This window comes from Serinus canaria, chromosome Z (assembly GCF_022539315.1).
Source record: "Serinus canaria isolate serCan28SL12 chromosome Z, serCan2020, whole genome shotgun sequence".
NCBI lineage: Eukaryota > Metazoa > Chordata > Aves > Passeriformes > Fringillidae > Serinus > Serinus canaria.
In genome coordinates this window covers 16,886,435-16,910,395 of record NC_066343.1, presented here as the reverse complement: position 1 = coordinate 16,910,395, position 23,961 = coordinate 16,886,435, and the positions used below count along the sequence as shown (strand labels likewise).

The window sequence follows — 23,961 nt, the reverse complement described above, 5'->3', positions numbered from 1 at the left end:
TTTCTCCTCCAACCACCTACCCCTTAATTCAGAAAACATTTAAGAGTTTGTCTCAGCCCTTCCTGCAGGCTGAACAAGCCCATCCTAGAAATGTTTCTGAAAAGAAAGTGCTGAACCACAGGTTACCCTATCTTAACAACAGGTTCCCACAAAAGGAAAAAAGGACTTTTTTTTTTCTAGTAAAGTAGGCCTTTTGGAATTAGGGAATCCAGAAGCCATCTATGAGTTTTTCAGTTTACTCTAAGCTTTGCATATGAGAAAACAGGGATAATTTTTATTTTTGCAAGAGGCAGTAGCTTTTCTTACACCATAATGACATTTTCCCTGCATGACATGTCAAAGATGAGTGTGCAGTATTATTTATTCCTCTAAAACTACTTTGGAAACTATTAATATAAGGATATCAAGGAACTATCTGTGTCAACACTGCAATTAGAAAAACATATTTCCATCTAGAGTTCTCATATCACATAAAAGTAAAATTAACTAGTCATGGTGAGATCTATAGATCAGTATGTTCATAAAACTGAGAGATGAGTAGTCATTAAAAGGCAAAACTATTGGAAGTGACTTATATGACTGAAGTGAATAGAGAAGCAACCAGACCCATAATATTTTAAAAATCTGTAGAGTTACAATACATTTTAGATGGAAAAAGATCTATGGATGTTGTCTAAACTCTGTCAATCACAGCAGGGCCAGTTTACCAAGGATCATGTCCAGGTGAGTACTATCTATTCAACAATGGAGATTTCAGACTCTCTGTTAGTACAGTCTAAGTACAGTTAGCAGCACAGATAAACAGAAAACATCACATCTTTCTTATTTTATAGAAATTTATTGTAAGATCAAAGGTCTCACAAAAAAATAGAAACTTACAAATTGTGGGAATAGTTTTAATGCACTCATAAAGAGAAATTGAAAGAAAATTGACCAAGATTCTGTACTATATCTGCAATACAATTCACTGGCTTTATTCTTAAAATATTGTTGCCATTTAGGAGTAAATAAACAGCATAGCATTACACACGTTCACAAGTATTTACCACTTATTTTAAACAAAATCTTTATGATATATTTTTTTTCCAGAGAAATTAGTTCATCCCCATTTGAAAAGTCTAATAAGAAAACATTTAACATTCTCACTGGAAGTAGCGTGAGCTGATGTTTCTGTTGTAAAAAATTATGCTATGGAAATCAACAAATAGGTTTACAGGGTTATACAGCCATACTAAACAAGCTTCTATGTTATGCTGCATTAGGCCTTCTGGATTAGCAAAACATTTTGACAATAATGGCATCTTTTCAGCTGAAGCTTAAGCATTTTATAGTTTGGATTTAAATGCTGTAACCTTTTAAAAACAAATATCCAGTGTTACATACCTGACAACATTCTTAACTAAATGGTAATACTCTAAAGGTTAAGGCAACTCCAAATTGAAGCTGCAATGTCTGTATTTTTCAGAATTCCCTGCTAAAATTTAACTCCTTAGAATGCAATGTGTGAGAGAGTGTGAGAGAGAGGCTGTGTGGTACTTGGTTGCTGTTCGGGGTTAAACCATAACAGTCCTACAAAGAAAATGAATAATTTTATGTGTTTAATTTGGATATCTCCTTGCACATACAGTTTTAAGAAGCATCTGATCCTACAAAAGATACCCATGATGGGACTCATGTTCAGATGGCCGTCTCAAGGTCTTCTCACTATTTGCATTGGAACATCCATTCTAAAATAAAACCACACAGGAAATGAGAAGGATCCTTTTATTGATTTATAGCCATTCATCTGAATTTTCCAATTCATCAACAGAACAGCATCATCAGAGGAGAGAAGTTAATTTAAAATAAAAGTTCATTTAAAATAAAAGTTCATTTAAAATAGTTCATTTAAAATTTAAATTTTTTTTCAGCCAAATATAATAAGCATCACCAACTTATTTCTGGCGATAGTTGGTGTATTCAGCTACTCTTTGTCTTCATGAAGTGTGGATCATTATTATTGTTAGGGTAAGCAGTGTTATTATTAAAACATCAAGTTGGAAAGATTTTAATATCACTACAGCTTCTTATATGTAAAGAAATAAAAAGAAAGATGTTGATAAGAAAATGGTAATTCACTCTGTATCTTAAAACCTCTGGCATAGCTTTAGTAAATAAAAAGCATCAAGTTTAGTTCCCAGTTTCAACACATGCCTCTGTTGATCAACTGCACTTGTGCTAGCACTGAGTTACCATTTACAGATCAAAGGAAACACACATGACCAAGGCAAAGTAAACAGAGGAAAGCAAGCTTAACATCTATAACTCAAACTATCCAGAGAACTAGTAGGAATCCACTTCAAGAAATTTGCCAAAGGCTTTTATCACTTTTATGCAAACAAAACCAAAGTTTTGCTTCAATATTTTTATTTAGTTGCACAGTACGTTAAAGTCAGTGTACAGCTTTTGCCATTTTACTGTAACCTCTGTAAACTCTCAACTATATTGCATCATATGAAAGGTTATAAACCTTTCTGCAATCCCCATTAGATCTAGCAAATGCAGCAGAGTGGAACATGTTGGTATAGAAAGTTAGGAGCCAGAAGACATATTGGGTGTCCAGCCCATTTGATAAGCCCGCTCCAGTGTTCTCTTGCAATCCTGCAGCACAGTACTGAAGGTTATATGTGGATATTGCTGAACCAGCTGCTCCACTGTGGCCTCGTTCACCTGCAACAGAAGAACAGTACCTATGATGTGCAGAAAGTGAATGAAAAGGGTAACAATAGGCAAGCTAGAAGAATGGAAAAGTTTTGGACTCCTGGGCAGACTCCCAGGATGGGGCTTCTCATTGTTACTATAGTTTTGGGTGCATTTATCACAAAATAAATATACAGAATGTAATGTCTGGTTAGAGAATGGAAAAAACCAAAATCAAACCCCATGCTGTAATTTCATTGTAAAGGAAGAAGTTTCATCATCAGCATGTTAAACAACATGCTGTCCAGAGTAACAGATTTCTAACTGGAAATAGAAGCTATTTACTCAAAGTTGCTCAAGCAGACATACATTTAAAAATGTGAGATTTTTTTTTGCTTTGAAAAATGAAAATAGATTACATCCATTAATTAATTTATGGTACAGTTTGGGAGACATTTAAAAATGCTAAGTAACTCCACAATTAACTTTACTGAAATAAATTCGTACTGTATGATTGCTATCAACAGGCTTGCAATGAAAAGTTATAGATAACATGACTAAAGATGGGGAAAAAAATATGAACTATTCTATGTTGCAGGTAGATCAATTACTCCTTTATGTCCCTTTTTCCAAAAGGTAAAAGTCCTGCATGTCTTCACATCCATCACTGGCAGAAGATTTTATTTTAGCCTTCTTTTGTGAGGATAACACTGCAGAATTGGTATCAATCATTAAAACATACAAGATGGTTGGGTCTGGGATGTGCCTCTTAAATCTGAGACATCAAAGTTAGCACCTTTATTCTTCATAAGACAAGGTAATCAGACAAACCCAGTTAAACCTATCACCCTTACAGCTCCAGCGCTGTGAAGGGATTAATTTGTCAATTATTTTAAAGACGACTGCAGTTCATATCACACAGGTAAACAGCTTTTTTTAGCCTTTAGACAAATAAAAGATTAACCTAAGAACCATGACTTCTAGTTGGCTCCCTTTGAAATCTTTGCTGAACAACTGGGCATTTTAAAATGCATTGATACTACAGTTACTGAATCACTTACCTCAGTAGCATGTACAACTGATGGCATTGTTTGTTTTTCTTCCCTCAGCATTCTACTTTCAAAGCCAAAAGTAAAAAGCCAGACTGAAATGTTTACTACCATTACAAAGATCTGTCTTGCGAAAAATATTTTTGAAGCACGGTAACCACAGTATCAAATAATATTTTTGTCCTTAAAAGATAACAAGGAGAGCTTCCTTCTGAACAGTGATTTCACCCAATGACAAGGATAAATGAAAGGTTTAATATCCAGTTCTTCTACTTTGATAATAGAAATACTCAATCTTCATTGGAAGTTTCATCTAGCTGAGACTGACTTGGATAGAAAACTGGTTTAACTTCACAGCACAAACTCTACTTCTCTGGCAAATTGCTATGTTACAGTAACATCTTTCAGTGCTGAAAAACAAGAAGTGACTTTGAAACAGCAAAATGAAATCAGAGATAGCAAAAGTCCCCCATAATATTTGATATTTACAGCTGAATACATACTTGCAAATTGTAATCTACAATTCACAGAAATAGTGCTTGGAAGGGAAGATTCCCCAAAGTAGCAGTAATTTGCTACTTTATGCCTATCCAAAAAATAGTCAGAAGTCTCTTTTCATTAGAATCATGCTGCAGAGACCCACGGCAGAATCTATCATGCTACCAGGAACTCCTCTTAATGGTTAACTCAGCCACAACAGAGAGGCTTACAACCGACAGTGGCTTATTTTGCTCTTTCTTAATGGGAAGCTTGAAGAAGATGCATTATTTAACTACTAGATAGCTGAAAATTTTGCTAAGACATAGAAGTTATTATGGTAAGTTTGGCACCTACCTGTTGGGCATTATTTGTTAGAACAGCATCATGGCTATCATGGCTTTAGAGCCAGTGTTATTTGCATATTATCTGTTATAAGAAACAAATAAGGCAAATTCATTACAAATATGATGCTCCCCCACAGGAAGGTAGTAAACCCTCTCCATGCCCTGATGTATTGGACTCAGGACATATACACAAGTTACAGCCTAGCTAGGATTAAGCTGATATATTTACTACCAGGCTAACTTTGGCATGGCCCATGACACTTAGGAAGACAGAGGATGCTACAATGGTAGCTTTTAGTCTTAAAAACCTATGAAGAAATCTATGGTAAAACACCTCTAACTGTTTGTCCTAGTTTTTTTTTTCTGATACAATTATTATAGATAAAAATTTTTGCTATTGGCTATTAATACTTTACTAAACAGAAGAAGGAAGCTTTTGGCATCAAGTGCCAAACACAGTTACAAAATAAACATAAGTATGAAGAAGGCAGATAAAACCATTGCATAAGTGCCACTGACAAAAAAAGCTGTTTTATGACCAAAGCCTGAAGAGTAGAAGCTTTTCTCTATTTTTTACTGGAGCATTAAGCAAATATTTTAAATTATTAGTTTGATCATAGGCAACAACTTGTATTATAACTTGTTGGTAAACAGTAAAGTAATAACAAATCCTATGGATGTATTTGGAACCATAACATTTGCAGAAAGAAATTACTTTGAGTCTGAAAAACTGAGTTTGTTCTCATGATAAAGGAAAAAATATCTTGCCAAGCTTCATGATAAATTATCGAATATATGTAACTTTAAGTCAAATATAAATATTTTTAATCCTGAGAGTAAAAAGCAAGGAGTTAAAAACTATCCCAAACTAAATTCAATGTAAGAATACACAACAAAAGAAGGAGAAAAAAAATTGGCAGTGGGACAACCAACCTAGATCCAGAGATGAGAAAAAAAGTATTCCCTATCTAAAGATTTTGATACCTTTCCTTTGTCATGAGAGAAGTCAGGTCCGACACTAAAACAATGAAAAACTTTTAGTACTTAAAACTCTCCATACTATTGGACTAGAAATGCATTATCTGAAAAACAGGAAAAAAGGAAATAAAATTTTATTCTTCGTTAATGAATGTGAAAAGTAATATCTAAGTCAACTTTGTTAGTATCCTTTTCATCATTTCCCTAATGGTAGGATTAAGATGAAAAGAAGTCTTATGCCCAGCCATTAGAACACAAGCTTCTGTCTTTTTGTTTAGATCAGCCTGGCTGGTGATAAAACAAAAATACTGAATGTCATTCCCAAAATAAATTCATTACACAAACAGAGTAATTTTCCCTTCTGGGCCTAAACATTCTTGTTCCATGAATGAAAACTAAAAATCTCCACATCTTAATATGCTGTAAAATGCTATATTTTTCTTTCACAGAACTTTCATTAATCTTCTTTTTTGAGTTGTCAAAAGAAAGACTACTGTCTGCAGATAAACTACTTAGATTATCTAATACATAATCATTCATCTGAATTTGAATAGCTCTTCAATTATATTTTAACACATAATGAGAGAATGCAGCCCATATCATTAAGAATGAAAGTAATAGGTTTTGCAAATCCTAGTCATCAAACAAAAAAACCCAAAATAACAACAAAGAGTGGTTTGAAAATTATTTTTTCTTCCTGAAATAACTATTTATCCCAAGCCAAGGAATAGATTGAAAAAACAAAACAAAGGAGAAGATGGGTTACAGAAAATGGCAGTGGCATCATCTCCCTTTAACTCAATTAGAGCCTAGATTATGACCTAGAAGTCATAATTTTGAATACTTTTTCTTAAAGATACTTGAACACATATTGCCTATTTCTCAGAAGAATGCATTTGACTTTGTGACAAATGTTGTCTGGATAGGATGTCCTTAACTTCTTCTTTGTCTGATGACAGTGTGGTTGTGCAGAGAGTATTTAAATATTATCCATGCTAGAGAACATTTCTCATGTGATAATTAGGAGTTCATGTTGGAAAGAAGAACAAGAACATCCTTCGAGTCCCTGTGAAATGGTACACTGGCAAAAGGGTTTTGTGAGTGCTTCTTTGGAGAACTTTCACCATCACTCTGCTACATGCACACAAAATGTGGCTGAAATCCTGAGAAAAATGGGAAATCAGTGCTCAACACTCTTACTCTCCTTTAGGTAAAATGGTCTCCCCATAACAGGAAGCCTGAAAACTGCCACCATTGTGTAAATATTTTTCCTAGAATAAAGTAACCAACAATTATGAGCTGATTTTTTCAGGCTCGGAGTAAACTGAAAGCTACTCACAATAAAATATTCATTCATATTTTGATCTAGCATGTTATGTTTACTCATCTAGTCCTATTGTCAGTATTTACTGATTTGGAACACAACTTGTCTGACACAGAACATCTTCAGAAATTTATGTTATGCCACCTTCCACAAGTTTTCATGAAAAATCCAAAATACCATCAAGAATAGTTATTAGGTTTTTTTTTTCTTTTAAATTTGCTGTGTCGTTTGGTTTAGTGATGATTTCAGCATTGTTTTCTTTAATTTCTAGACTCTAAAATTAGGAATTTCTGAAGACATAAAATGATTCCTAAGGGCTAGAATTTTTTTTTTTTAACTTAGTGTTTTCATTATGTTCCTACAATGGATCTTATTAAATTCAAACGATAAATTCAAATTTTACTAATCCTGATAAGGTAAATTAGAGATTACATTTGAAACCATCAGCCAAATCAGGCATTTCTTTTTAATCAGACTGACACCTTCATTCACATCTCAGGAACAGAAACAGAGGTATAGGGGCTTTTCCTGAACAGGGTTTTCCTAGTTACTTTTCCTTAGCTTGTCTTTAGATGATATAATGTCCTGGAAATCTTCTCTGGGATTGGATACTCTTTCACTAAATTGTCAAGAATTGTAAGATTTCGTACTGATCTCCAAAACTCCTCCTACAAGTGTGTCAGGATCAGACTCTAAAGCTATTAAAACGTGCTAAGAATGACTGCATTATCTAGAGCAATACTGAAAAGCAAGAGTAGAGCCATCACCTAAACAGCAAGTTTTATGCAGCTCTACACAGTATATGAGTATTCAGCGTTAATCTAAAGAGTCTGATCGGTCTTTTTCAACAACAAAACCTAAAAATCTTCACATCTTAATGACTTCAGTTTAATGACCAACTCACTTGATAATTGAAAAGAAAAAGTTATCTCCATTCCAAATTAATTACCTAAACCAATAAGCAGGTATATAAATAAAAAGCTAAAGCTTGCAAAACTGGATTAGTGCAAATGTGCATTATTATAACTTCATACAAAAACCTGCTTGTGTCCCTCTCACCACCATTCAGGGACGACAGCTAAAATAATTTCTGCATAGCGTCTAACCTAGCCCATGGAAGGGGCATTGGCTAGCTGATTTCTGAGGACAGCACAGGTTGGTATCTACAGTTACACAACTTTATAAATCAGTCCTTAATAAATAACAGACTGATTTATAATACCCTGAGTCAGCAATATCTGCACAGAAAGGTATTAATAATACATAAAACTGCTAGCTTAATCTTAGAAATCTAGTACTTGCTAAGAATTTTAGGGAAATATTAGCAGGCGAGAGGTAGCATTCAGACCAAAAGATTTTGATGGCTGCCATACAGATAGGTTAGAAAAATGGCACAACTATTATCATAACATTTCTACATACAAACATTCACAAAATCAACTTCACACAGAAGAAATGTAAATTGTTTTGTCTCCAAAGGGCTTTCTTACAATATTGTTGGCATTTTACTTGTGGAGTGGTACTTCAGCTACTGGAATTTGTGCGCACTTCTGTCTCAATACACATAGAGAAGTATTTCATGAAAGCCAAATCTGTATGCAATGCTTAAAGAAATGACTTTATAGTCATTGTGTGTATCCACAATGATGGATATGGAAAACTCTTTATGTTCCTATTTCTCTAACGTTTTACAAAAAAATCCAATATATACACACTTAGAGTTATAAGCAAAACATTTTCACACAGTCTTTCTGTTCTCTACGTTGTATTCTGCTTCCACAAGTGAGTGTCTTATAAAAAGTGTACTTTGATTTTTTTTTTTCTGCTAATAGTTGAATGAATTATATTCTCAGGTGGCCCAATTATAACTGTTGCCTGTAGCCATAACAATATTAAAGATTTCTGGAAACGTTTTGTGTGAAGTGCAGCTGATCAGCTAAGGCAGACATATTCCACAGAGTTTCAGTTGCCCTTATGCCCAGGGGCAGAACCCTTGTTTAGGACTTAAACAAAATAACAGCACTACCAATATTAGCACAATATCCTATAGTCCAAATAAAGTCTCTTACGTCTTAGAATGCATTTTGACTTTGAGGATGCTGTTATTGAAAAAAAAGGAAGAAAAACAATCCCATATGCACACACACACAAACACTGTATTTGTAGACTTATAAATAATGAAATCAGCAAGTACAGTCTGTGTAGTGCTATTATTATCATGACATTTGACAACTAAATTGTGTTAAATCCTAGCAATTAATAACCCATTTATATTTGTAAAGGTAAAGGAGTACGTAAACAGAAAATCTGCAATCTTTTCTGCTGTATGAATTGAAATAAATGGAATGCACGAGTCTTTCAATATTCCTCGGCAGCACTTCTGGAAGGATTTCAGAAAGTGTGGCAAGGTTGCTTGTGGAGTGTGTCTACTTTACAGTTCGTGTTTAAATCCCACCTGAAAGGAATGAAATTCATTGTTTTGGTTGTTTTCTCATGTGAATGCTATTACCTCAAACTCCCAGTCTACTGCAAATTAGGAACACCAATTTCAGATCTCTGTGAGGATGCACAGTTTTCTGCAACACACTATTTTTTATTGAGGCTGCGTAAGTAACAAAGGTTTCACTCTCAATTCTCTTTGCTTCTTGTGAGGGTTTATTTTTCTATTAAAGCTGAGAAACCATTTTAAAGGAGCCCTTCAGGTTGGCAGGTTATTTAGTTTGCAAATTCTACCCATTTAATCAGATGAACTTCTAGACTCCACCTATAGAATATTTCCAGGTAAAAATATTACCCTTATTACACACATTTCAAAAATTTTTTTCTTCTAAAAATTGCAGTTAATAAAGACCCAGATGCAGTGAAATGACAGCGGTAATTTATATAGTGATGAATATTCTTTCAGATTACTTTCTGCCTTTTGAATTAATAACACTGAATATTTTCCTTCCTATTTGACTACATTAACAATAATTTGAGCACATTACTGTAATACCTGTCAAAATGATGGCATGTAAAACTAACAGAGAAGTCTTTCTCAAAAGTTGCCAGCCAGCAAAAATAACTGGAAGTTCGAGGGAGCAATGGCTCTAAATAAATTTCTCCCTTTTAAATTTTTTTATTCATAAAAATGCTGACCAGTTTACATTGCATTATTCCTTAATAGCTGGCCTTATCATGATTTTGAACTGTTGATCATCACCTGAGGGTCCATCTTTCTCTTAGAGAATGACATGGTTCAGGTGGGTGCTTTTTAGAAACAAGGACAATTCCATTTACTCTGGAAAATTCCATCTTCAGCCTAGTGCCATGGAACTGCTGCAGAGGTATCAGCTTGGAGAGTAAAAATCTTTTAGCAAAGAAACAGTTAAACTAGAAGAGCAAGATCTTTAGCTTGTATAAAAACCCTTTCTTTTTGTGTGTGTTTTAGCAGATGCTTTCGTTTACACACATAATGGATCTGTTATCCTTGTTAGCTAGAGGGAAAAAGCCAAAAGTAGTATTGTTCAGACGTTTAAAATTGTTATATTGAAAACCAAAGTGAAATAAATGCTATCCTTTTGTTGTGGGATAGCTGTGGTTTCCTTCTAATGAGATTCACAGATCTCATGAATCTAAAATCTTCATTATTCATAGAGAGATGTATCAATTGCCGCTCCTACATTATACATATGAAACTTTAAAAAATACAGCAGTTCCTTTTTAATATGCGGCAACGTACTTGAACAAATTATAGTAATTTAAGAGAAAAAAAGGGCTACGGAATTTTTCTTAAAGAGAAGGATGGGGTATTTTCATTCCTCTTCAAATCACAAAACCATAATTTCAAATCTCAAAATGAACCCCTTGTAATATAAAAGAAGAAATGGTAGCAATTTGGAAGGTTTTCTGATCAGGCTAATGATAGCATTTTCTGAAAGTGGAAGGCAAATTGCTGTGATAATTACATTAAAACAAGCCATGGCTCTGTATTCTCACTATTCTGCCATTGATTAAGAACAGTTAAGCACAAAAATATATTGGAAATTGAAAGATGTGGCTCTAGAACCTAGGATATATAAAAGAGCTAATGCTCTTTTTCACTTACCTTCAGGGGCAGACTAGCTGTGTAAATTAAAAGCTTGTGAGTGATGGGTAAAAATGTTTCTCTTAAACAACAGGAGCTGCATTCCTTACTCTGCTAATGATTTGTGGTCTTCACTGAATATGTATTTACAAATATTTGTAAAACAGGTTTTGTAGAAGGACAAGTGATAAATTATATTAAAAATCCACATATAGTCTAAAAATCTTATTCTTACTTAAGATGCAAATGATTTCTTAACTGACCATTTTTTATTTTTAGGGATCATCTATCTTTCTTCCTCTGGGAACATAAAATAGTTTGTCATTTTGTCAGTTGTACTGGCCACCAACTTCTGTGCTCTAATATCTCACCAAAACTAGAATAGGAAATATATGCTACAATTTATCTGAGAAAGTCATCTGGAATAAGCTACAGGCTTTCAAAAGTATTTTCATGAAAAGCAACCATGTCTTTTCTGAGAAATTCATCTCAAAAAATGAAAAGAAAAAAAGCAAGGAGAAAAAAAGCAAGGAATAAGGGCCAACATGATTTATTAACTAAGTTGTGTATCCTTTCACAGCCAACTTTGTTGGACTCTCTTCATTTTATTTCATTGTATAATTTCATTTCATTTCCTTTCATTCACACATAGTGGTGAACATTGAATTTTGTGGCCTCTCTTTTTCAGTGTCATTTTTCTGCCTATTTTCCCAAGAAATGTCTCCTGCATTTACATGGGAGCACTGTTGATAACCACTACAAATTGCACCACAGTTGTAGGAAAAGGATCTTGAAATATGAAAATTGTGTGTGAGAAAAGTTGCAGGAAGATTATTGTTACACATTGTTCAACCAGTCAAGCTATTACCGAGAAAAAAAAAAGAAACAACAAATTTTTAGTCCCTATCTCCTAGCTGATACCCAGACATTTTCCCCAAGGGTAAAGATTTCAGGCTGCCACTATTTAAAGCTATTTCACTTGTGAGAGCACAAGAAAAAAGTGGTATAAAGACATCTTTAAAATGATTTCTAGAAATAAATAGTGTGGAGAACATCACCTTTTTCCTCCATTTTTAAAAATATGAAATACAAAATATGCCAAATTAATTAATTAAATAATTGACTAGAATAAGTAAATAGGATCTAGGTCCGTTTAATGATAGGAATGTACAGTACACTGTGTTCAGAAAGAAAAGCTTGAAATATGTTTTTAAATCTGTTATTTTGATAAAGGCATCATTTGATGCCCTTAGGACGCAAGAAAAGCTCTTAGGAATTCTGATGTCAGTGTTTGTGGGAGGAAAGAAAGCATCCTGTAACTGCCCACACCTTTCTCAAGATACTTAAAGTAACTAAAGGAAAGGTTCAATTATCTCTAAAATATCCCCTTTCCTAAGCTGTGATAAAAAATACAGAGCTACAGTTAAAATTTGGTTGGAAGAATGAACAGGTATGTTTTCATTCTGCTGTGGGGAACTTACCTGAAGTGAATTCAATATAACCCCTTGTTATACTTTTCTTGGTGTTTTCCGGGGTGACAAACCCAGAGCTGCTGGGCTCCCAAGCCACCATGTGCTCCCACACAGCCACATCAAGTCCTAAACACAACCTTGGGCCGCAGCCCCCAGCAGCACAGCACTCCTCTGTGCAGAGGAATGGGGAGTTTGTGGTTGCACCCTGCTCTCAGAGCACTGTGAAGAGCTGACAAGAAGGAACAAAGCCTGGCTCGCTGCCCTTGGAAGCGCGGCACAGCACAAACACAGGCAGAACACCGTAATGCAAAACAGAAATGCCTTCTCTTTCATGCCTTTTCCAATTACAAACCTCCAAAATGTCCTGCTTAGGCCTTACATAACTACTGATTTTATCTGTTACTGCTTTCAAAAGAAATGGAGACTCAGAATAGCAACATTTTCTTCCTATGGAACACTTGACTTGTGCAGTCCTGAGGGCTGCCTGGTGCCTGCACAGCTGCACACATTCCCATGTACACAAAAATTTATTTGCACAGTCGATACCCTGTCCTGTGAGAGAGATCAGAAGGGAGAAGGGGCCTAGCTGCTTCAAGTACCGTTCATGTTGGTATGCAGACAAGTGGGGAATTCTGTTGTCCAGAATGTAGTTATTTAAAAACATTTAGAGTCTACTCTAGATCACTTTCACACTTCAGGAGGTCTGGATGATAGTCTCTCAGATGTATCCCATCTGATACAGAAAAGTTCCAGCTGAAATATATGCTCTCATTATGATGACCTCATAGTAAAGTCAGCATTTTTTAATGATATTTCTCAACACATTGTAATACATTTTAAGGCAAAGACCATATTACTCCTGTGGTGTGCATGTAAGATGGTAGGAAAAGTGATAAAAAGAAAGGTCACGGCAATAGCAGTTTGATGAAAAATGAATAATTTGATTATTTTCATGGTGTGGATCAATAATGCTTTGCATCTACTGAAACACACTGCCTGGAGGCACTTGGATAATCAATGGCATAAAACAGAGACTGCCTTTACCCAGGCTCACAGCCTCTCTTGATCTTTCTGGGGAGGACCCTTGACGCCTCTAATTTATGTCAAGTGCATATCAAAGAAATTCCAAAAAGCCTGGCTCATAAAGAGTGTTTTAGTGGTACCCATTTGAAGTCTACTTACATATGTTCCTTATGTAACTGTGTTTAAGTACTTCCCTTCCAAATGCCTGGGAATTCTTAGAAACACATAAAAGCTACCTGGTATGAGCATAACACTCAGTACCTCAGAGAAGGAAGCCTGGTTAGATGGGACAAATCTTCAAACCTTCTCCTCACTGCAAGCTGACAACAGTACAAAGACAAGAATTTTGGCCAACCGGGAGTGTAAATAAACCCTTCTGCCCCCCCTCCCCCCCCAGGAATTCTCTTTAATGATGTGCTGGACACTGACATTTTTAATTTAATAGAGCAGCCACTGGAAAAAATTAGTTCTGCATGATACTGGGGAGAGACAGTTGAGAACGCAATTTTGTTCAGTAATTTCTCTGTTCATTTGCAGTGGAAAAAGGGAGTTGGCATCTTCTAGCTGCCAAAAATCCCTTAAGTCAAGGATACTTACTTCATTCTGTCTGTGAAGCTATTCTTCCCATTAAGGCTTTGAAAACAAGAAAATAATTCCCAGTGGTAGTCCCACTACTACACTGTTTGCTGTAACAGTGTTTATGAATTTCTTAGCATCTTTTATCTATCATACTTTGGATACTTGCAGATTCACAAGCACACTCACAGGCACACAGTCAACAGTGCTTTTATATCTTCCCTGAAGCTTTCTTAAGTAATATTTATTTTTTTCCTTTTAGCACTTGACTTTTTTTAAACACAAAAGATGTTGTATACTCCTCTAAAGAACGAGAAAAGTGTTTACCAGCAATTAAATGTAGTACACGTCTAAGAAAATGACGTTTAGTTTAACTTATGAGGCAGTAAAGCTTCTTTTCAATATCAAGATCATTGATTTTCTATAGCAGTTAAAGACAGGATAAAATTATTGCACTTATTAGATCCTTGTTGATTGTTCAACATTAGCTAAATTAACAAAATAAACACATGTGCAGAAGTGGTTAGATGATTCTGGGTCAGGCCTAATTCCCAAGGTTAAGTTACCCTTTTAACATTCTCTAAGTACATAATCTTAGCACAATCCATCAAAGAGATTCACACACTCTTTTTGTCTGTTGGCTCTTATAAAAAACACTAATGTTTAGGAGATTAAGTGGACTCAGCTTTGATAGACAAAGCAATTCTTCCAAAGCGCTCAACCTCCCTGCAAACTGGAAACTGCCTAAGGCTGGCTTTTCAAAATGCTGTTTCTAATTTTACCACTGACCTGGACATTACTATTCCTTGCCATTTGAAATACTGTGTTTTGTCACTGTCTTCTATAGTGCACTGTTAAGGATGCAAGGTAATGGTTTGGAGCGTGAAGTTTCTTAGACTAAAACCTGTTTTGCCACAGAGAGTATCCAATCAGAAATCCACAAGCCTGAGAGATGCTTATGATGGGCATCACAAGCCAGACATTTTGTTAGTGATGGGACTCTTGATCTCTCTTCTGAACAGAAATGTGATTTCTGAAGGCTATACACAGGGTGAAGTGGAGATGGACTGCCTTCTCCTTCTTTCCTCTAATGATAGAGTGCTAAAACTGACAGACATTCTTACTATTCTTCAAGTATAAAGCTACATAGTAAGAAACTCAGTATTTTTTTCTCTTTTAAGCATTACAATTTTATTCAAATCTTTTTCCTTCTGTTTTCAAAACCATGATATATGATCAAGAGCACAGACATACAGAAAATTGCTATATCACTCTTGAAGTTACGCTGAAGGTTTTTTTTTCCTTTCTTTTTAAGAAACAAAGTAGTCTGTCACAGTTACAACATGAGATGCCAACCACTTTCAAAAGTATTCAAAACTGTCAGAGGGCAGATTTTACAAAAAACTTGTGAGCACCTCAGGCTGTGAGTGTAACCTACAGATGCATTTTGAAAATCTACATCAGCAAACATTTATAATGCTCCTTCTAGTTCTCTGTGCACCTTCTGAGCAGCCTATGTGAAGACAGCACACCAGAACAGTTGCTAGAGTAGTGAATACTAAACATTTTTGTCCAGAAAAACATAAATCCTGCTGCCTCCCTCACACACACAGAAACACTACCACACTCAGAATCAGACACCAGCTCAGGAAAAGGCTTCTTACCTGGTCACATCTCATCAGTCCCAAGTATCGGAGGGATTTGCTGCGCTGAGCAATCTGGGTGGCTCCACGGTCCGTGATCTCTTTGCACCATCCAACATCCACTGTCTCTATTGTCATGCTGTACCTCCCAATGGCTATCAGAGCTGCAAAGACATGAAAGGCATGAAATACACCGCTCTGCAGATGGCAACCTCAGCTCCATGCACACACTGATAATGCTGAAATTCAGTTTTGAAAAGCAGTTCTCATGCACTTTGTAAATGGCATTATGTTTCATAATTCTCAACAATATAAAAGCTGTCTCTTCAAATTGGAAGTACATACATGTGCAAACACACATATATCCTATATATTTTTCTACCAATCAAGATAAATAGACCAATTAACAGACATAATCTATAAGAATTCTTTTAATTACTTTTTCCAGAAGAAGCAAGGATCAATTACCAAATTGAAATAAATGCAAAATAAAATGAATTCTATCTCACTTTTCAGAGAAAATAACCGACTTTACACTACTAATACTTTTTTCCCCCAGGAAAATAATACTACAAAGACAGCACTTAAATTAACCGGACATTTTGTGAGTCAATAAGACATAGTTTTAGAAAACCCTGCAGGAAATCTCATGCCATACAGTCTATAATTGTATTCTAAAATTCAATTTTTTCTTGTTGCTCATTTTGGTGATGTAAGAACAAAGGTGTGTCTCACTGTCACCTTCTCATCACAAACACTTTTCCAGTAAAAAATCAAGAGTTAAAAAAGTCATAAGGAATTAAAAGAAAAATTTGAACCTTTACTAAAGGAAAAGAAAGAGGATCTGGAAGTTCTGAACGGGCTGAAAAAAGGTATGTAGGAGAAACGACAAGAGATCTGAACTGGCTGGGAAGGTTTTGTCATGACATGACAATGACACAAAAGATAAAAATCACTGGCACCCTGGTCGCCATGGACTGTAGCACTTTTCAGAAATATGGACTCAGGAAGTCAAGCTGGGATTTATTAACAGAAATTTTAGCAGCTAAAATATCAGTCTAAGAAAAAAGGCCAAGGTTTCTGGTGTAGAAGTCAGCCACCTGCATATAATCAAGGGGTAGGATGTTCACACAGTTTTTAACTCCAGTTATAAAGCAGTTGTTGAAAAGGAAGATGAAGGAGTGACTTATTCCAAGTAATGCATGTATCTTTAAAGAGTTGATTTTTCAGCAGCTATGGGGCTGTTCTGTTCATGCTATATTCCCAAATGTCAGGAGAAGAAGAAAAAAAAAAAAAAAAAAGAGGAATTTCAAAGAGCTGGTAGCTCTTGATATACAAGATATAAGTTTAGCTAATCAGCATGTAAATGAGATCTAAAAGAATAGGAAAAGAACCCACCTCACCTTCCAGTGGTTCTGCAAAGAACTGCACTGCTGGTGTACAGCAGTGAGGGTATTTGGATTATTTATAAATATCTAGATGGACTTGATTAGCAAACAAAATGAGCCAAAAGACGCCAGAAACATTCTCAGAAGCTGTGGAAGGGGAAGTAGTGCACAATTTCTTTCTTGCAGCAGTTTTCCAAAATATTAACTGAATTTTGTTGCTGACATATTGAATGCATGATAAATACACCCACACAGTTTCTTTACAGTTTCACTGATATTTGTAGGACAATACCAATTTCCTGGTCTCTTTCCAGCACATCTCTTAAAAAGAAGTCCTAACTTTGCAAAATATTTAATAATTAATAATTAAATCAGCAGACATCTCTCTGGAAAACCAAATATTTTGATGAGAGTATTATACTGAAATTATATGTTATACTGAAGTCATATACTACTACAGCTCATCTATCAAACACAGAAGGTATGCCATTTGAAAACTCCAGTCACCATATTTTCTGGAAATTTCCATGTGTGGATCTGCACCCTTACAAGTACACTCTGGGTTAGAGAAAAGACACACTATGCAGTTTCTATCAGCATTCAGCAGTGGGAGATAAAGAAAGGCCATGAGAACCAGTGAAAATGGAACAATATTTTTCCAGAACACTTTTCTCATATGAAAAATGTGGCCAGGGATTTTCTAAACTGGGGCTTATGCCTCTGTACTCTCATAAGTTCATCTGACGAGTCTTGTAGCCCACAGAACATAACATCCATAACATCCTGCGGCAAGGAATCCTACAGTTCAGGATTCTTTCCTCTTTAAAAAAATCACCTTCCCTTGTGGGAAATGCTCCTTGGAAATCGCAACAGACTGTATCAACCAAGTCTTTTTTATTACTTCCTGACTTCTCCAAAGTACTGAAGTACGACCTCTCTTACCAGCTGCGTCAACTCTTCCTGGATACATTGCATTTATTCACATGTTCACTTAACTGCATTCCATATAATAATTAACTCGCATTACACAGACAACAGATTTATCAGTTAACATTTTTCTCAACTTCCCTGAAACATTTTTTTGAAATACTTCTGCAAGGCAATCCTGTGGAATCAGGCAGGTTTACGTGAAGGATTACACAGTGCAGCACGGAGCCTGGCTATTTCATCCTGAAGTTCTTTTACTGAGTACACACATGTCTCTTGCTTGTATGACAAAAACATTTTAAGCCACAAGTTTTAGCTTAGAAAATGTTTGCATTGCTCAACAGCTTTTCCTCCTCTGTGCACTGGCCCACAATAATCAGAATACACTGCTATTCTTCAAAAGCTTGGCAGTAATTTAATGAGGATACATGCAGCAAAACCCTTACAAAATTAAGTTTGAATTCTGTGACTTGAGAAGTTGTAGCACAATCAGCAGTGAATAGCCAAAAGTGTGTTTCAACACTAATGACAGCTGGGCATAAAAACATGGTCAGCAATCAAAGGGAAGAACCTGACACACTGAAATAAAGCAGCGAAGGAGACACAAAAATACCCCGAGTAGTTTGAAGATGTTAGCTTTGACATATGAACTGCTCTGTCTTTTTTTTTTTTTTTTTTTGAATATTTAACAAGGCATCCAATTATTTTTCTCCTTTTTATAGTCCCATTTATTTTTGCGAAAGCACCATACCATGTTTCTTTTTCCAGTGCTAGGTTTGTGGAATGGAAATCAACCGATGTACAGCTCCTACTCCGCAGAAGTGTAATGTCTACAACTGGAATGGGAAAATCATCCCTACAGCCTTGAGCTGTATCAAGCAAAACTTTTTTTGGTTGTAATGGTACTTGGCTATTGAAGTTGAAAGGACCAGGTTTGTAGAAAAGGGAAACATCTTCTGGATGACCAGCTGGAATAGTTGAGAAAACCAGACAAATTCCATCCACAGTGCACTACCACTAAGAGAAAATTGTAATTTAACCTCACCTCATTTTTTAAACTGATTAAATTAAACTGACACATACAAATGCATCTGCTGCTACAGACAGAAATGTCTGTCAGAGGGAAGGTCTCTGTTCAGCTGTGTATTACCTGTAAACCCAGAAGCTGCTATGTGGGTATTAGATTCAAGTCTAAGGTTACTATAACAGAAAAATAAAAATATCTTTGCTATAAGCAACTGATATTTGGCCTACTCTTAATTTAATTTGAAGTAGTTTTTATGTCTAGAAACAAATACCCCAGGTTTTGCATCATATTACCAAATACAACTGTTTGGAAATCTGTTGTATTGAACACAATTATGTCCAATTAAAAATATTTTTTAATGACATGCAACTACTACACTGTAGAGTGCTTCCTTAAGCAATAAGTTTTATTTCAATTTAACTGAAAATAAACCTCTGTAAGGCTTAACTGTGTTTTCTTCCTGTTATTACCTAAAATGCAAATGTACAAGGCACTGCATTTGGTCAGCCTTCAGTGAAGCCTAGACAAAAAAGCTTTTTAAAATTAATTATGATTGATATCATCCTTACACCAGGACATTATAGACACATACGAATTCATGCAAAAATCATTTTTGCATTTCTTTCTTTCTTTTTTTCATTAATGTCAAAAGCACTTAAGTGTACAAGAATTACAATTCAAAATTTCCAATCTCTCTAAGGGTTTTAGACACAGGAGAAATCAATCAATCAACCAAGGATTACCAAGAAGCAGTCTTCTTACGGAACTTTCCATTATATTTTTTTATTTTTATATGTAAACATTATGTAATATACAAATATAATTAATAATTATCTATTAACACCTATATAAAACACAGATTATACAAAAGAAAATACTTTATTATATTTTAGGTTTTTTTATAGCAAAAAGCTATTAAGGTGGCTTTGACAGTTATCTACTAACTCTGGGGGAGCCTAATTTATAAAAAAAATTAGAGGTTTATGAAACTTAAAACTGCAATATGCGGATGCAATAAAAATAAAATTAGCAAAGAAACCAATACATTCAGGTGTTAAAAATATGGTGAAATTTTGAAATTATTTCAAAATCCATGAAGATCAGCTTCATGGATTTGAAATAATCTTCTGCTGGTTTTGGCATTACAGAGTTATTCTCACTTGCCTGAGTTATTTAAAATATGAATGAAAAAAGCTCTGGAGAGAGAAGAAAATATTCTACAAAATAGACCAAAAATAGGCAACCTAAAAAATCTTTTCTATATTTTATTTATGTTGCTCTATTGAATTAGAAACAAAAGAGAAAGATGAAAATCATCCAGGTAAATTATAAACATATGAATTAACTGAAGTTTTAACAGTCACCAAAATTATTTTGATATTTCATCTGAAGTGGAAAAGAACTTAAAAATTAGCATGCAATTAGACACACTTGCAATTTGTCAAATATTGTTGAATATAGACAATACACTGCCATCTGATTTTAATACATCATTACACTTACAAATGGATACCTTCAGTTATGTATGTTTAAAAACACTCCCTACAGTATTGCTTAAATATTGCTTATATATAGAAAAAGCTTTCCTTTAGATATGCTTGCTTATAAAAAGTTAAATTAGGGCAACAGAATTTTATTCTCCAGAGCAAATCTTGATGCCATGAGAAAAATCTCCATCATTTTGCCCACGATACTAACTACGCATGTTTAGTCCCTGCACTGATGATGTTGGTGGTTGTCTGCCATGCAAATTACTAAATCCTGCAGTTTAGCTAATCTACTATGTGCAGAAAGGCAGTACATGCCTATTTCCATTTCCATGTGTCAAAAGGTGTTTAGCTGCTGCAACCATGCACAGCAGTGGAAGAAATCACTGCTTTGTGTCCTTGCTCACCCAGGAGAGGAATCATAGCTCACAATTCATATTGCTTATGCCTCAAATAAAGACTCACTGAGTGATACAACTTTTTATGTAATTCATTTATTTCTGTTTTGAAATTTTAAGGGTATTTTGATGATTAAATGAATGTTTGTTCATCATATCCTGACATAAATCATGCATCAAGCACTGTAGTTCATCTTGTAGCAAATAAAGGCTACCATGAATGTATCAGTCCAAAACTCCACTTTGTGCTGGTAAAAACTCTAAATCTACCCAGGCTTTTGCAGATCCAGTTGACAGGTAGTATGACATAGTTTTTAATTCCTTTATAATCAAGACCTTTCATAACAGCTACGTTTCATTGTCACCAGGAAACAGCAAAGCAAGACAGACAGAATCTGTACAAAAACTAGCCTTCTACCAGGAATCTCAGCCAATTCCGTTTTACAGTCATGCACTCAAGTACATTCCTGGTTTTCATTGCAGTTCCCTTGAAATGAAAGTAAAAACACAGACAGAGGACATAGCCCTGAACTTCACTGTTCTCATAATCAAATGTCAATCTTTATTCCCTAAATTCCCATACAGTACATCCATGTAATCGAAATATAGGGGATCAAGCAAATCCTTTCCCTATGGTACAGAAGTGATGCAAAAGGGAGATTGGTCAGTGGTCATTTAAAAAATATTTTACACTACTGGTATTATAATATTTATAGCAAGTGCTCAAAAAACGAAGGGTCCAGAAAGGTATAGTGAACAAGGAAATATTTAGTCTTTTGTAAATCCTAGAGACATTTAGAAGCAAAGTTGCCCAACCTCACAAGTTTTCCCAGTGGCATGCTGTATCACTTCTCAGCATGGCCAACCTGCATTTTAACACAGTGTATTTAGTTTTTTCCCTACTGTCTTCATTTGCCTCAGGCTGCTTGAGGTCTCCTGTGATAATTTTACTGTTGAACCTTTGTGCCTAAGTCTCTTGGGCAACATTTCTTGAGAATGAAGAATGGGGCTGCAACAAAATGAAGAAAGACAGAATGGCATGACCACAACAGGAAACCAACCTACACAGAGGCCTCGAGGAAATGAGAAGGAGGCAGACTGTATTCCTTTAGCAACTCTTTTTTTCTCCAAGAGTTTAGAAAATCTTGTCAAATCTCTTCTCTCTGAAATAATATTTTGACCTTAATTTGGGAGTATGGTGGAAAAACACTAAAGTAGTAATACTACTGTAAGTTAAAAAAAAAAAGAAGCTGTTTGGAAATGGTAAGACATAAATTTATATATTTCTGGTTTAAGTTTTGAAAATAAAATCTCATTGTTTAACTTATTTTTTACCAAAAGAACCATAAGGAAAATGCCTGGAGGAAGAAAGTCTCAAGGACTGAAAAGACCTCATGAGGGAGGAAAGATGATAGACGCACCTCTCATGCAGAAAAGGTATTTTACTTTATATTTTTTATATAAAATACATTTAATACAGGTAAATATGTTTTCTTTCAGAGTCACAAAAGAAATGGTATAGAGTTATCTGGCTATGATCTGGTTGTGGTAACCACAGTTACCATTAAGTTGGTACAGTACACATTTCTGTACTCAATGCGAACTTAATTAACTGATACAAAGAAAATCACTAACTAACCAACTAACCAACTTTCATCCTACAGATAAAACTCCACGAAACACATGGAACTTAGAGGTCTATGACTTCCCAAGTAAAATTTATCTTATTGCTTGATTTGCTTCCTCATCTTGGCTATTTGATACAACTAGAAGTCTGTACAAATCATAAAACATCTGTACAAAGTTTACTACTTGTTGCCCTGCAATGTAAGCAAAGCTTTGCCCTAAACTAGAAATTTATTTGAAAATACAGAAAAGAATGATCTTACAAAATTATCTTAAATATTACAACAATTAAGCACCTGTTTCCCCAAAAGTCCATACTAAGAACAAAGCTAACCTATGGATAGTCATAGAAAATGGTTTGCTCTGTTTTATACAAGTCTCTCAAGAAAAAAATCCAACATTGACAACAATGAATTAATCACAAATATATCTGCAGTCTAAATTAAATCTATTAATCCTGAACATAAGCTCTGTGACTTTTCAGCCATTTCAGTATCTTTTACTCAGTGCATACCAACAGCAAAAAACAAATCAAAACAAAGCATCCCCCCCTCCCAGATCTTCAGAACAAAGATGCAAAAAGACCTTGGTACTACAAACTGAAAGGCATCCAGCATATTTACTTCTGTCCTGACTGCAGACGTCTTATAAAAATATTAAAAAAAAACATTTCAGAAACGGATTGCAAAACTTGTTGGAGTTGCTGCTTTTAACCCCTAGGTCTTAAGCCAAAATAGCCCCTATGAATCAAGCTCAATTTTCACTTTCCTGGCGACACTAAAACACAACTCATTTTCTTTGCATTATTTTACACTGAAGTAATTTCCATCATTGTCACACACATAGTCTGATTATCAATGGAAGGCAGTAAACCTGGCTTCAATCCCCAAGAAAATCATGGCACCAATTTTCCTGAAAGCCACATCTTAAGGTCAGAAAGATGACTGGGAACAGGCAGCACTGATGTAGCAAGTGCACACCAAGCCTTGTCAATCTGATTGCCTTTCTCTTACCAGACAACTCACTCTGTGGACAGGGATATGTAAATTTTTTTTTTTTTTTTTTGCATCAGGAGAGTATTGAGGTGCTATGGACTGTTAAAATTACTTCTTCCAGTCTATAGACAATTTTTTTTTTGTCCCGTTAACAAAGACACCAAAAATTAACTGAATCCTTTTAATAAGAAACAAGGAAATTTAAATACTGTCTTTTCAAAACAAATAATGTGCCTTGGGCTTATTTAAAAAACACATACCTAACCTCTGAGAGCTGTAACTCCAAGCTGTTGTTGTATGCAGAAGCTTAGTAGCATTCAGATACAATAGCCACTACTGAAGAACAGCAGAAATTGAGATCTGTAAACCTGAATGATCTGAAGTACATGCAATGCAGTAACATAGAGAAATAGGAAAGAAACAACCTGTTTTGAAATTCTGAATTGTTTGGATAACTGGTGTATGCAGAGCTCCTAAAC

General features: G+C 35.1%; 1 protein-coding gene across 1 annotated transcript in view; it reads right to left on the bottom strand.

Annotated features, from left to right (window-relative positions):
* Window positions 1-1,388: 1,388 nt before the first annotated feature.
* Window positions 1,389-23,961, bottom strand: part of FBXL17 (F-box and leucine rich repeat protein 17) — a 275,704-nt gene continuing 253,131 nt past the window's right edge. The window contains 2 exon segments of the mRNA XM_030237045.2: window positions 1,389-2,709; window positions 15,656-15,798. Of these exon segments, the coding sequence (XP_030092905.2) occupies window positions 2,572-2,709; window positions 15,656-15,798 (281 nt within the window). The 3' untranslated portion in view covers window positions 1,389-2,571.